This window comes from Ptychodera flava, chromosome 16 (assembly GCF_041260155.1).
Source record: "Ptychodera flava strain L36383 chromosome 16, AS_Pfla_20210202, whole genome shotgun sequence".
Lineage (NCBI taxonomy): Eukaryota > Metazoa > Hemichordata > Enteropneusta > Ptychoderidae > Ptychodera > Ptychodera flava.
Genome location: NC_091943.1, coordinates 26,776,204 through 26,789,511, shown reverse-complemented (window position 1 = coordinate 26,789,511; position 13,308 = coordinate 26,776,204). Strand labels below are relative to the sequence as shown.

Sequence of the window (13,308 nt, the reverse complement as noted above, 5' to 3'; positions counted from 1 at the left end):
TCGAAAAAAAAAGGATAGGAGGCTACAAATTACGATAAAACAAGTGAGGAACTAGTCCGCTAGAGGGCGTATAGTACACTTTGGATTCATGTAACACAGGTATAATACAACTGCTTTTCTGTTATATTGTCCGTTAAAGGTACGTCAGTAGTCGCCTTTCAGCTCTTTTTAAGGTATTTATCATGACACTATGCAGCTTTTGCTGTATAATTAATTATATGCCAATCGTCTCAAGAAATAGCAGTCAGTTCCATTATTTTCAGTTAAAATTTAAGGAGGTTTTGAGAAAGCATATTGCCTCAAGAATCCCCGATCTACGAGCCTTGGAATACTCACTTTAAGGTATTGGGACATTGGCCTTGCGCCTGCCCACAATCGAGGAAATAAAAGACAATGAAGCACACGTATTCTTTTTCACAACTCCAAAGAATCAGCTATCGGCGTTCCAAAGCTCAAATGAAAGCAAGGAAAAAACTATCTTCGACTAATCACTTTCGACCATTATGATTACTTCAAAATCTTGTGACAGGCACTTGAACACTTCTTTCGGGAAGAGTTCCATGTCTATCAATACTAAGTGTTGCCAAATTTTAATTTTCTCATATATATATATATATATATATATATATATATATATATATATATATATATATATATATATATATATATATATATATATATATTATATATATATACACATACATATATGTGTATGTGTATATACATACACATATGCATACACATATGTATATATACATATATGTATGTATACATACACATATGTATATATATATATTATATATACACATATATATATATATTTATGTATATATACATACATATATATATATATATATATATATATATATATATATATATATATATATATATATATATATATTATATAATGCGTTTTTTTAGTTTTTGTTAGTTGTGCAAAGTAGCAGCCTTGAATAGGACGTTTACAAATAGCTTGAACCAGCTTGGACTCAAGTAAGCACCAAGTATTTCAGTTGTATTCGATGTAAACAAAACGTCTTTAACACGAATTTCAAAACAGAGAATGAAACAGCGAAAATGCTGTCGCCACCTTCACTTTAATTGTGATCAGGCGATGTCTTCATTGAGAAAGAAAATTGTGCAAATTATTTAGCTAAATCGATAATACCAGGACCACTACGTCACTTTGTTAGCAGTAGTTTGCATGTAATTTATAAGGTAAATATATTAAATTTCATACGCTGAAAAGTGGTCTACCGCTAAAGATATAAAGAATAATCTGTACCAAGGCCATGGAATGTAATCTACCCCAACATAAAATACACCTTTGCACAGATAGTGGAGCAAATCCAGCCAAATTTTGTTTCGAAGTCACACGCGATCTCAATGATGCTCTTAAAACTGGATCTTTCACGATCTTGGCAAGCGTGTTCTCTGCGATGCAGTGTACAGCCCCTTCAAAGTCTCCGGCTTTTCAGCGTCGCGGAGAGGTTCTCTCTGGACTATCTACAACGAGCAAAAATACAATCAGCTCCCCCGAAAAATGCTGAGCGTTCACAACAAAAAGGAACTAAAACAAATTTGGAGAATACATTACAGGCATGATGACCTCCATCTTTAATTTTAAATATTTGATTATTCTAATAAAAAAGAATTCAAAAATCCCTGATAGTTTTCAAGTCTCCTGGTCTTCCATGTATTGCTCTCTGGTCTGATCAAGTGTACAAGGATATTCACTGTCATTAGCGTCACATAACCCGAACTCTTCTTCAGCTACTTCATAGTCAGATCTATCTCTGTCACTGCCAGTATGCAGTGACGGTGACACTACCCCTTGGCAGTTGCACGGCAGCTGTATGTATTCAGCTTGTCAACACAGCCTGAGACTGTACCCCGCATTATTATCATTGACAAATGACAAATGTCAACACAGCCTGTGAATATGTACCCCGCATTTGTATCATTGACAAATGACTTTCAGTCTGGACTCTAATTCAATCATCACCCAATATTCATATACGCAGGCTTTTGTCGACAAACTGAATATATTCAGCATACCGTAGGGAGACAGCAAGAAACTGTATTTCATACATTATTGCATAGAAATATTGAAAAAATTATCAACAGTGTAGTTTCTACCTTAATACTAAGCCTACTTGATTGTTTTTTCCGAAAATTTATACATTTTTAAATTGTTTCCAGACGAAAGTAATGAAATGCGACAAAATGGCTCTGGACCTTTTTTAATTATTGCGAACTTTAGAACAATTGTATGACATTAAAATGTTATTAAAGTTTCATTGAATTACCCATCAAAACATGGAATCGTAAAAAGGTAACCCCAAAATTGTCAGATCCCCCTATAGGCACAGCAAAACTTTCGTCTGTCTGTCTTTCTGACTGTCTGTCGGTCTGTTTATATGTATGTATGTATGTATGTATGTATGTATGTATGTATGTATGTATGTATGTATGTATGTATGTATGTATGTATGTATGTATGTATGTATGTATGCATGCATGCATGTATCTATGTATCTATGTATTCAACATGTATAAATGAATACCCTATATGCGTATATATATGTATACATTCATATGTATGGCCAATGTATATGTGTGTTGTATGTGCGTATATATATATATATATATATATATATATATATATATATATATATATCAAAAATTCCTCTCTATATACATTTCCTGGCTGTTCCATCTCTGCAATAAGGGTGCTTGTTTAATTTAATTTCTTTACATTTGGCGCCTCGTATTACGTTGTCGCTTTCACAATTTCTATTCCACATTTCTTTGCATTTATGTAGTAAAACACGCGTTCAGCGCCGACGATATAAGTTGCGCATACTTTTAAAACCTTTACCATGTAAGCCAGTAGTTTTAAATTTGCACAAGACAATTAACGAATATTACCTGAATCTTTTGTGTGGTGCCAAGTACGACGACGTGGTATTTGTGTCAACTGTAAAACGTCCATAGACTGAAAGGTAGCCTTTCCATTTTGGAAATTCATATGCATGCCATCCCAATATTTTTTTCCACACGATACATTTTGTTGTTGCACAGGAAGCTACTTTTACATCGAGTCATCTGCGCCACGCATCCCCGGTGAACAAGCCAGGCTCTTCTCGCCGATATTCTACCCACCGAGAGGCGAAGTGTGTCTCGGGTTCTGGTACCACATGTTCGGAGCCGGCATGGGAACCCTGGAAGTCCTCTACCTCTCCGAGAACACGTCCACGTTCAGTGCGCCGATTTTCTCCAAGAGCGGAGACCAGGGCGACACGTGGCACTTCGAGGAAATCACCATCTACTCTGACGAGTTCTTCCGAGTGATCTTCGACGGTTATGTCGGCCCCAGTTACACCAGCGACATGGCTATTGATGACATCACCGTGAAGGATGGCGCATGTAAGTGCCTTTGTTTATCTGAGGGACCATGCATAATTCATATAAACAAATATCAAACGCATGGATGTCAAACCTCACACCCCCCCCCCCCCAAATACGGAAGTTTTGATGTAGTAAAATCAGAAGAATTTCACCCCGAAGTTTGAAGTGTTCAAATCAGACGAGTTTATGGTTAAGCCAAATACAGTAAGTTGCTTTTAAGGGCCACTAACTCTTAACTTTAGATGAATTTTCATTATTTTAGCAGTTGCAAGTTCTTGTTCCATTACCAAAACTATGTCGAATCCTTCACTATTTAGCTTGTCAACGTAGCCTCTGTTGGTGTAAAGTGCGGACCAGATTTCCTCATCAACAATAACAATACAGAGTCTGCACATATGCAGGCTGAATTGACAAGCTGAGTACTGTGTATTTCAACATACTGTGGGGAGTAGAACAAGAAGTTATGATTGACATTAAAAGTAAAAATAGTAAAAAAAAATCACCAAAAGTTACGTAAAAATTCTGGCAGCAACAAACGTAAGTGAACATTTGAAGGTCAGCATTGGAATGGCTCCCAACACGGTCTGAACAGACACAATTTTGAACCACTGCGACAATCTAGCCCAGACGGTCCCTAAGGGATGGACCATTAGACTTTGGGAGGGGGGATGGTCACAATGAAATTGTGAAATTTTTTTTTACTATTGTAAATTTCTGAATTTTTTTTTCCAATTTAGATTAGCTGTGCAAATTTTTTTTTCAGAGTAAATTTTCAGATTTATAATTTTTTTTTAGTTCGTCGCTGTCTGAAGATAAAGAGGGCAAAAATGTGGTGCCAAGCACCACAAGCGGCCACGCAAGCGGTCACGGGGGGAGGTCAGGAGAGGGGTGTCCCCCTGCTGCTGTTGGAGCTTTTGAAAAATAGAGATTAAAATGGTGTTATTTGGTGGCACTTGGGGAGTATTTTTGCGGGGGGAGGTCAGGAGGGGGTGTCCCCCCTCCTGCTGTTGGAGCTTTTGAAAAATAGAGATAAAAATGGTGTTATTTGGTGGCACTTTGGGAGCATTTTTTTCGGATCACACATCTTCCTCTGAAACATGGTCTTCTTGCTCCTCAGTAGCTTCCTATAGTTTTGAAAATTGACTATTTTGGTTTCCTGGCTTCCCTTTCTACTGCGCGGTGAAATGCCTACATTCACCCCACCAAACATCATGCATATCTCATGATTTACAATTGATTTTGACAAGCTGAGAAGCTAAAATAAGCTAAATAATATAGTTAAATTTGTATATTTGTGTTTTTAGAGCAATTGTTGCCCTTTTTGATCAAAACATCTATTTCTCTGTAGCAGCATGTCCAAATTGATTGGATGTGTATAGATGTGTTGTTATTTCAATATTTGTCTTTTTAGGGCAATTTATGCTATTCATGGTCAAAAAATCTGTTTTCTCTGAAAGGGTTTGTCCAATTTCTTTGAAATTTGCTACACAAAAACGATTATTCATGCAGATTTATTCAGTATTTGCTATCGAGAAACTTTCAAAGTTCAACCCTTTGTGTGTTTTTGTGTTGAGATTTGTTAGACAGATGGCATTCTACGTAGTGTATGTTGAATGTTAAAACATGTGTTGCTGTTGTTTTTTGAGGCTGTTTTTTGAGAAAAAAGAATTGAAAATGCCTTTTTAAAAGCAAAATAATACATAATGACTTGATATGTTGTTTTATCATTATTGACGTGTTTCTACTTGTTCACCCATTCTTGATTTCATCATTGCAATAAAACTGTGAAAAAAATGAAACTGATGTGGCCTGCATCTGTTTACCTTGATCTTAAAAGGCAAATACAACTTTCTGTCTTGACAACCATACCATAGTTTCAATGTTTTACCTAGTGTACCTGCTTGGTTTGTACGCAGGAAACAAGTAGAAAACAGGCTCTATAATTTCATAATTTTCAAGTGATCAGAATACAAAAGTCCTGAAAAGATAAGATAATCACAACTTCCAGTATAAGGGATACAGTCACTCTAAATGTATAAATTAAAATTAAAAATGGTGCCGGAGGATGTACTAAAAAATACAGAAAGTTGCTTTCTGGCGGTAAAATCTAAAAAAAAATCAAAATTGTAAAGACTTTTGCAGATTTTTTTTACGCCTTTGTCTTCTTATTTATTTTTTTTATTTTGCAAACTAGTTTGAAGATTTTATTTTCCTAACTTTCTGCTCTGAAATTTTTTTTTTCTGTCTTTGACCACCCCCCTCCCAAGATCTAATGGTCCGTCCATAACTGCGCAAAAGTTTCAGCTCTGTGGGCGTGGGCTGGGAAGAGGTGGGGGTGATCTGCCCCTAAATGACAAGTTTTCGAAAGAAATGGGAAGTGACTAGACTGAAAGATCCGTCGCTCGAGGACGCTCTCCACGCTTTTCTCCTCTTACGACTGTAAAAGGGGGAGGCGAAGAGAGCGCCCTCGAGCGACAGATCTTCCAATCTAGGAAGTGGTTATTACGAAACTAGCATGGAAATGTTTCTTGCTGTTCCCCTTTTTGCCAGGTACTCCCAATGTGCCCCCGTGTTCCGCTGGAGAATACCAGTGCAATGACGGATCTTGCATACCAGACTACTGGGAGTGTGACGGAATCCCAGACTGTCCAGACAACGAAGACGAATTAGGATGCGGTGGGTATCTTTGGCTTTATTCAATAAAAGTTAAAAGTAATATCTGTAAAATCTTTCTTATGGCGTCTCACATTCACATGTACAAACTTTTAGAAGGGCGAAGATATCATCATATTCACCTAAAATCTTGTATAAAAATTGGTTTTTTTTTCCTTTCATGACAGCTTGGGACGATTGTGACCCTGGTCAATGGCAGTGTAACAATGGTTGGTGTATTCCCGATCATTGGTTGTGTGACGGTATTCAGGACTGCCCTGGGAACGAGGACGAAGACTGCAGTAAGTAGTTGTGCATAGTAGTATTAAACATACCATGAACAGACACATTTCTACCAGAAATAATATCGTTTGCGTTTAAGATCAGAACATTTTGCCAATGGACGTTTCGCGCGCGTTTATGCATTTGTTACGGGGCTAATAAATATCACAGTGAGTGTTGGTCTATTTGCATGCAGACGATATGACGTCATACGCTGAAAGGCACAAATTATAAATGTTGCCATGCCATGCTGGGTTTACTGAATCTACCAGTCTTTTGGGCGGTAAAGTGCTACGAACCCTTTTGCGTCGTTGATATTGGGCCTCGTTAAAGGTATAGGCCTACTGTCACCTGTTCCAATTTTGCCACAGTTACCATGGAAAGAGGCCACAGTTACCATGGAAAGAGAAAATCTAACCAATCACAGATTATAAGCCGTTGGCCGCTTTTTAAAAACAGCGCTCTCATATGGGCATTTGGAATACCAAGGAACGCCCCTTTGACCATATATGGGCATATTTAGATTACGGGTGACTGTATAACGTTTTCCTCTCTCTTTCTTTCAGGTACCACAGTGAAACCGTAGAGACGTGCTATAGCACTGAAGCAGACTGTAGTAACTCGAAAATCCACGAAATGCACAATTTTTTGCACAATCACGTTCTTCTGTACAATTCTCCTCATTTACTGAACATTTTAACATACAAGTTTGATAGACAATATTGAATATTGTACTTCGATCAACAGATGCTCTACAGCTCAGCCTTCTAGAGTTTTATAATACTGCAAACGAAAAAATTAATCTCCAGTTAGCCTTTCAAAGATGTAAATATGCATCATGGCTAAAATGAGAAACAATACAATACATAATTTCAAAGGAAACCTCATACTGGTGAGGACATGTGACAACACGTGAATTGTTCTCGACTTTTACTTGTAATTAAATAAATCAAATGCTTTTGCAATTTTGAAAGTATCGATACGTACAAGCTGTCTTCATTTTCCCCGCCACGTTTATGCTATACTGTTACTAAATCGCAAACGACAGCCTCGCCCAACGCGTGAAATCAGTACAATCCAAAATTGTCCAGTGTTTTTATATGGTTAGTTTACGGAGGAGAAACAGCGAAAACATAATTTTGAACACAAAGAGACCAGATGGCCAGGAATTATTCACTGCGTATATACATGGCGTCATTTCATTGTGTTTTGAAAGAAATAGTCGCAGAAAAAAGGGTAAGAGGCTACAAATTACGATAAAACAAGTGAAAAACTTGACCGCTAGAGGGCGTATGGTACACTTGGGATTCGGGTAACACAGGTACAACTGCATGCTTTCCGTTCTATTGTCCGTTGGTTGGTAAGTCAGTAGTCAACTGTTAACTCTTTTTATGGTATTTATCACGACACTATGCAGCTTTTTCTGTATAATTATTTATATGCCACTCGTCTCAAGAAATAGCGATCCGTTCCATTAATTTCAGTTAAAATTTCAGGAGGTTTTGAAAAATCATACTGCACGCGACAACAATATCTATGCCAGGGTCCTCGATCTAGGAGCCTTAGAGTACTCAATTTAAGGTAGTCGGACATTGGCCTTGCGCCTGCCCACACTCGAGGAAATAAAGGACAATGAAGCACACGTATTCTGTTTCACAACCCCAAAGAATGGGCTATCGGCGTGCCAAACCTCAATTGAAATTAAAGTAAAGAAAAAACTATCTTCGACTAATCACTTTCGACCATTCTGATCATTTCAAAATCTTGTGACAGGCACTTGAAAAATTCTTTGGGGAAGAGTTCCATGTCTATCAATATTAAGTGTTGCCCAATTATATATATATATATATATATATATATATATATATATATATATATATATATATATATATATATATATATATATATATATATATATGAATATATATATATATATATATATATATATATATATATATATATATATATATATATATATATATATATATATATATATATATATATTGTGTGTAATACAATCTGATGACTTATAGAACTGGGTTGTTCAAAGTCCGTCTTGCTTCAAATCCCGAGTAGCAATAAAATAGCGACGTTTCGGTGCGACTATCGTACCTTATCAAGCTATACAAAAACACAAATACAAACGAAACTGGAGGTATCACTGAATGGAAAAAAATACTCGTGCACACTCGTTCACAAAGGGCGAGAACATTACGACGGAGGGATGGGAACTGTACATACACACAAAAGGCGACAACATTACAACAGAGGGGTGAGAGTTACATGCGGAAGACAGAATAGTGCTTAATCTGAAATTGCTGTGGGTTTATATTCATTGAGTCCCTTTGGAAGGATTGTTCCTAGGGGACTGGACATAAATTTGCCGGGGGAGGGCCGGGGGATTTGGGGGAGGGTCACAAATTTTGAGCCTCTGTTTGGAGTGGGTCACAATTTTTTGAGCTCCTCTAAGGGGGAGGGTCACAAATTTTTGGGATTGTTGTCGGTGCACTAAAAGTTGAAAACAAATTGTTTGTATGGACAATTATGGTCACATGACATCACTCGAACACTGCCTCTTAATTTCTACCCTATTTTCTTTTTGTACAAACCTACTTTCTTGTTGCACAGCCTTCATTCATGTTGCAAAACGTATTTTCTTGTTGCACAACAACATTTTTGCACAACCTTCATTCATGTTGCAGAGCCCATCCTAGTATTCCAAAGCGGCCATTCGTATTGGTCACGTGTCACATCTGTTTGTGCTTGTCCAACTCACGTTCTCTTTAAAAATGTGTGCTCAGATTTCCCATTTTGACTTGCTATAATTTTGAAATTTCCCCTCAAAGGGGTTGGACAGAAATAACTGGTGGATTGTTATATTTTGCGCAAGCGTGTGTGTACATATTTTGATATTTGGATTTGATTAAAAATCAGCTGTTGATTATGTTGATGCACTATACATGGTATACATATATTTTCTCATACATGTATGAGGAATCTATGTAATACTTTTTCAATGCAAAACTATATCTATGCATTTATAGATATTTGATAATTTACATAAATGTACTTAAATGAAATAGGATTGTTACAACTGGCATGTGGACAAAAAGTTTGACCTTAGAATTTCACCAAAAATGTTCATCCACTATACATGGGAGTCAATGATAAAATTGTGAATAATTTTTTTTCCAATGAAAAACTTGGTATACTTGTGCATATACAGACGTTCAATAATTAACATAATTGTACTTGATTAGAATATGATGGTTAAAGGTGCATATTATGTGTACAAGAAATTTGATTATGGAATTTCACTGAAAATGTTTATCCACTATACATGGGAGTCTATGAGGAAAGTATGAATAATTTTATTCCAGTACAAAAATAGGCAAACCCATGTATTTATATAGTCTCGATTATTGATATCAATGTACTTGATTAGATTAGGGTGGTAACAAATGGATGTGTTCGCCAGAAATTGGATTTTTGAATTATACCAAAATGTAGATTCACTGTACATGGAGTCAAAGGGGAAAATATGAATAATTTCCTTCCAATACAAAACTATCAAAATCTGTGTATTTATAGACATTTGAATTTCACCGAAATGCTGATTCACTCTACACTGGAGTCTATGAGAAACTAAGAATAATTTTTTTACAATGCTAAACTAAATTAATTTGTGCTTTTATAGGTGTTTGATAATTGATACAAATGTACTTGATTCAAATAAGGTATTTAAAAGTTGTGGACAACAATTATGATATTGGAATTTCACCTAAAAATATTATTTAACTTTTCATGGTACTAGTAGTCTCAGTACAGGTTATAACTGTTAAATAATTTCCCTGACAAAACTTGCTATATCTCTAATATGTAAGTAATAGGAATTGTTCATGGCCCTCAGTGCAGTGAGCATGATTAACAATAAGACAAGCCTCAGAGTTGTCAAGTCAAGATGTTCATGTGACAGATAATTATACTTTGTTTAGATTTACAGGTGAATAACTTCAGAGAATGAAATCATGCAACGAATCATTTTTATCTCCCAGAATATTTCTGAACACTGAACTGCTTTTTGACGGGACGGATACTTATGAAAATTAAGTGACCCCCTCTGAGCTGTTTGAAAAATACATGACCCCCCCCTTTTGCAGTTTTCAAATTTGAGGTGACCCCCCTGGATTTTGCCGGCCCACCCCCGGCCATAATAATTAAACGCTCCCTTACATAGTGCTCTGACCTCGCGTAGCAGAGCCGCTAGAATTACCAAAAGTAATTATGATAATGGCGTAAAAATATAAAATACATTCCAGCAAAATTTGTCTTGATTTACATGTAATTTTACGTGAGAAGTGCCATCGCGTAAAGCTGCGTTCACAAATAAGGGGGGGGGGGGGGGTCGGAGGAACCGCGATTGAAATCTTCTTTTTCAGTCTCCTCAATATCCTCATAAAAAATTTTCAAGTCCCCTCATCTACATGTACATGGTCAGAATTTTCCAAGTCACCCTCAAATTATCATCTCTCCGTATATTTATTAGGGATGTACGCCCAGAAAATATAAACATTTGCGGAGTTCCGTTCGCTCATGCTCGACCCCACCTGATATCAGCAGTTTGTAGAGCATATTCCTATGGCAAGTGTAAATTGATTCATTTTTGAATGCATTAGTGGACTTTTGGATTTATCAATCTAGGCTGAATTGAGTTACTCTAACACTGGCCAGGTCGATGACACCTTCTGAAGAGCACACAAGAGAGAGAGTAGGCAAATTGTGAATTCCCTGGCTACATTTTACCAAATTATGAAAAAAAACTGAGCACAGGGACCTACCTAGTGACCAATTTTTTAAAAAAAGTACCAGACATGTATGACTTAGATGCTACTTAAAACAGAGTTGTATGAAATCAACAATACTGGCAGGTTAAAATAGTACATCAAATTAACGATTTCATTTCTGAAATTTTGGATGTGATAATGGCAAATTTGTTAAAAATGATTCCATTTAGTCACTAATCTTTTCATTTAAATTAGAGTCTTCACTGTTCAGAGTTTTACTTTTGTCATTGTACGATGGGAATGTGAAACTTTCATTCACAGCGTGAACTTGCAATGAATGGTTTTATATATTGCTTTTTACGCGAATTCATGAAAAACAATGACTTTTCATCGTACATTTGTAAAAAGTCAAGCATGGTGACCCATCTTTTTTCTTTAGTATTTTATTATTCTAGTATGCCAGAATTCAAAAATCCGTGATAAATCAGGACCCAGTCAAAGTCGTCATAAAGTATCGTCCAGTTTGAATACTTAGACGATACTAGATGATAGTATCGGATAGTATCGATATTAATCATGAATCGTATTATGTAACGAGTTCTAAGCGGTCATATTAAACTATACTAGACTCTAAGATCGATATTTTCTAGCATCGATACTAGACGATACATATCCAATATCGTATAGATGTGCAATGTCGCGCTGCCCTCGCGCTAGGTAGGCTGGCGCTTAGATCGTCGGGTGAAGCAAGTCTACTGTAGGTGGGAGTGACCGTACGCGTCATTCTCCAAACTGGTGTCCCTCGATCTTGTGACCTGGTCAAAACTATATCCGCAACGTAGATTAAAACAGTTAATACGAAGAGGGGACAATTAATTACTCAACTAGTTGAAAAATATTTATTTAAAAGTCAAAAACAAAGATTCTAAGCGACTGGTGGGCTAATCTACTCGTGGCATCTGCAAATAACCTTTGACCAGAGCACATTTCACTAGAGCCGCCATCTTTATTCGAAGGTTATGTGAACAATACGAATGGCCGTTTTGGAATGCAAGCATAGGCTCTGCAACATGAATGAAGTTGTGCAACAAGAAAATACGTTTTGCAACATGAATGGAGGTTTTGCAATAAGCAAATAGGTTTTGCAACATGAATAAGGGTTGTGCAAAAAGAAAACAGGTTTGTACAAAAAGAAAATGTTTTGTACAAAAAGAAAATAGGTTTTACAAAAAGAAAATGTTTTTTTAACAGAGAATGTTCTTTACACAAAGAAAACTAAGTTTTTACACAAAGAAAATGGATTTTACAAAACAGAAAATAAGTTTTTATGCAAGGAAAATAGATTTTTACACAAAGAAAATGGACTTTTACAAAAAGAAAATGGTTTTCTACACAAAGAAAATGTTTTATGCAAAAAGAAAATACGTTTTCAAGAATATTGCAACGTTTGGCTTGCCATACCTGGCCATTCTTGGCCCTGCCATGGTACTTTCTTAGCTCCATGGCCCTGCGTACGATACTGTGTTTTCCCAGCGCGGCGCGAGAGGCCTACCGCCTCCCATCCAGCACCTTCAACGCCGGGAATATACATCATCGTTTTGCGGCTGTATCAGTCAGCCAGAACAAGTTCCTATATCTATCTATCTATCTATCTATCTATCTATCTATCTATCTATCTATCTATCTATCTATATATATGTATGTTGTATGTATGTGTATATATATATATATATATATATATATATATATATATATATATATATATATTATATATATATATATATATATAAAATTTTGCAGCTCTATCAGTAAGTCAGAACGAGGTCCTATGTATATAAAATTTTGCAGCTGTATCAGTAAGTCAGCACGAGGTTCTATGTGTTAAAAATTTTCGAGCTGTATCAGTAAGTCAGAACGACGTCCAGTTGTATCAGTAAGTCAGAACGAGGTCGTACGTATATATATTTTTTCGCGGCGAGGGTCCATGTAAATTTCGACCCTTGTCCGGGCTCTATAGTCTATGTATGTATGTATGTATGTATGTATGTATGTATGTATGTATGTATGTATGTATGTATGTATGTATGTATGTATGTATGTTGTGTATGTATGTGTGTTTTTATGCATGTTAGTGCAAAATTATGTGTGTACGTGTATACGTATGATGTATGTATAAACA

The 13,308-nt window shown here is 36.2% G+C and overlaps 1 protein-coding gene across 2 annotated transcripts in view; it reads left to right on the top strand.

Moving 5' to 3' along the window:
* Positions 1-3,047: 3,047 nt before the first annotated feature.
* LOC139114444 (low-density lipoprotein receptor-related protein 4-like) overlaps positions 3,048-13,308 on the top strand; it is a 52,627-nt gene continuing 42,366 nt past the window's right edge. Inside the window, exons 1-4 of one of the 2 annotated variants that reach the window (XM_070676185.1) lie at positions 3,049-3,429; positions 5,962-6,087; positions 6,252-6,365; positions 6,912-7,321. In XM_070676185.1, the coding sequence (XP_070532286.1) occupies positions 3,201-3,429; positions 5,962-6,087; positions 6,252-6,365; positions 6,912-6,931 (489 nt within the window). In that variant the 5' untranslated portion in view covers positions 3,049-3,200 and the 3' untranslated portion in view covers positions 6,932-7,321. Of the gene's footprint in view, positions 3,430-5,961; positions 6,088-6,251; positions 6,366-6,911; positions 7,322-13,308 lie in introns of those variants that run through there. The other variant, XM_070676186.1, reaches the window with a different exon arrangement.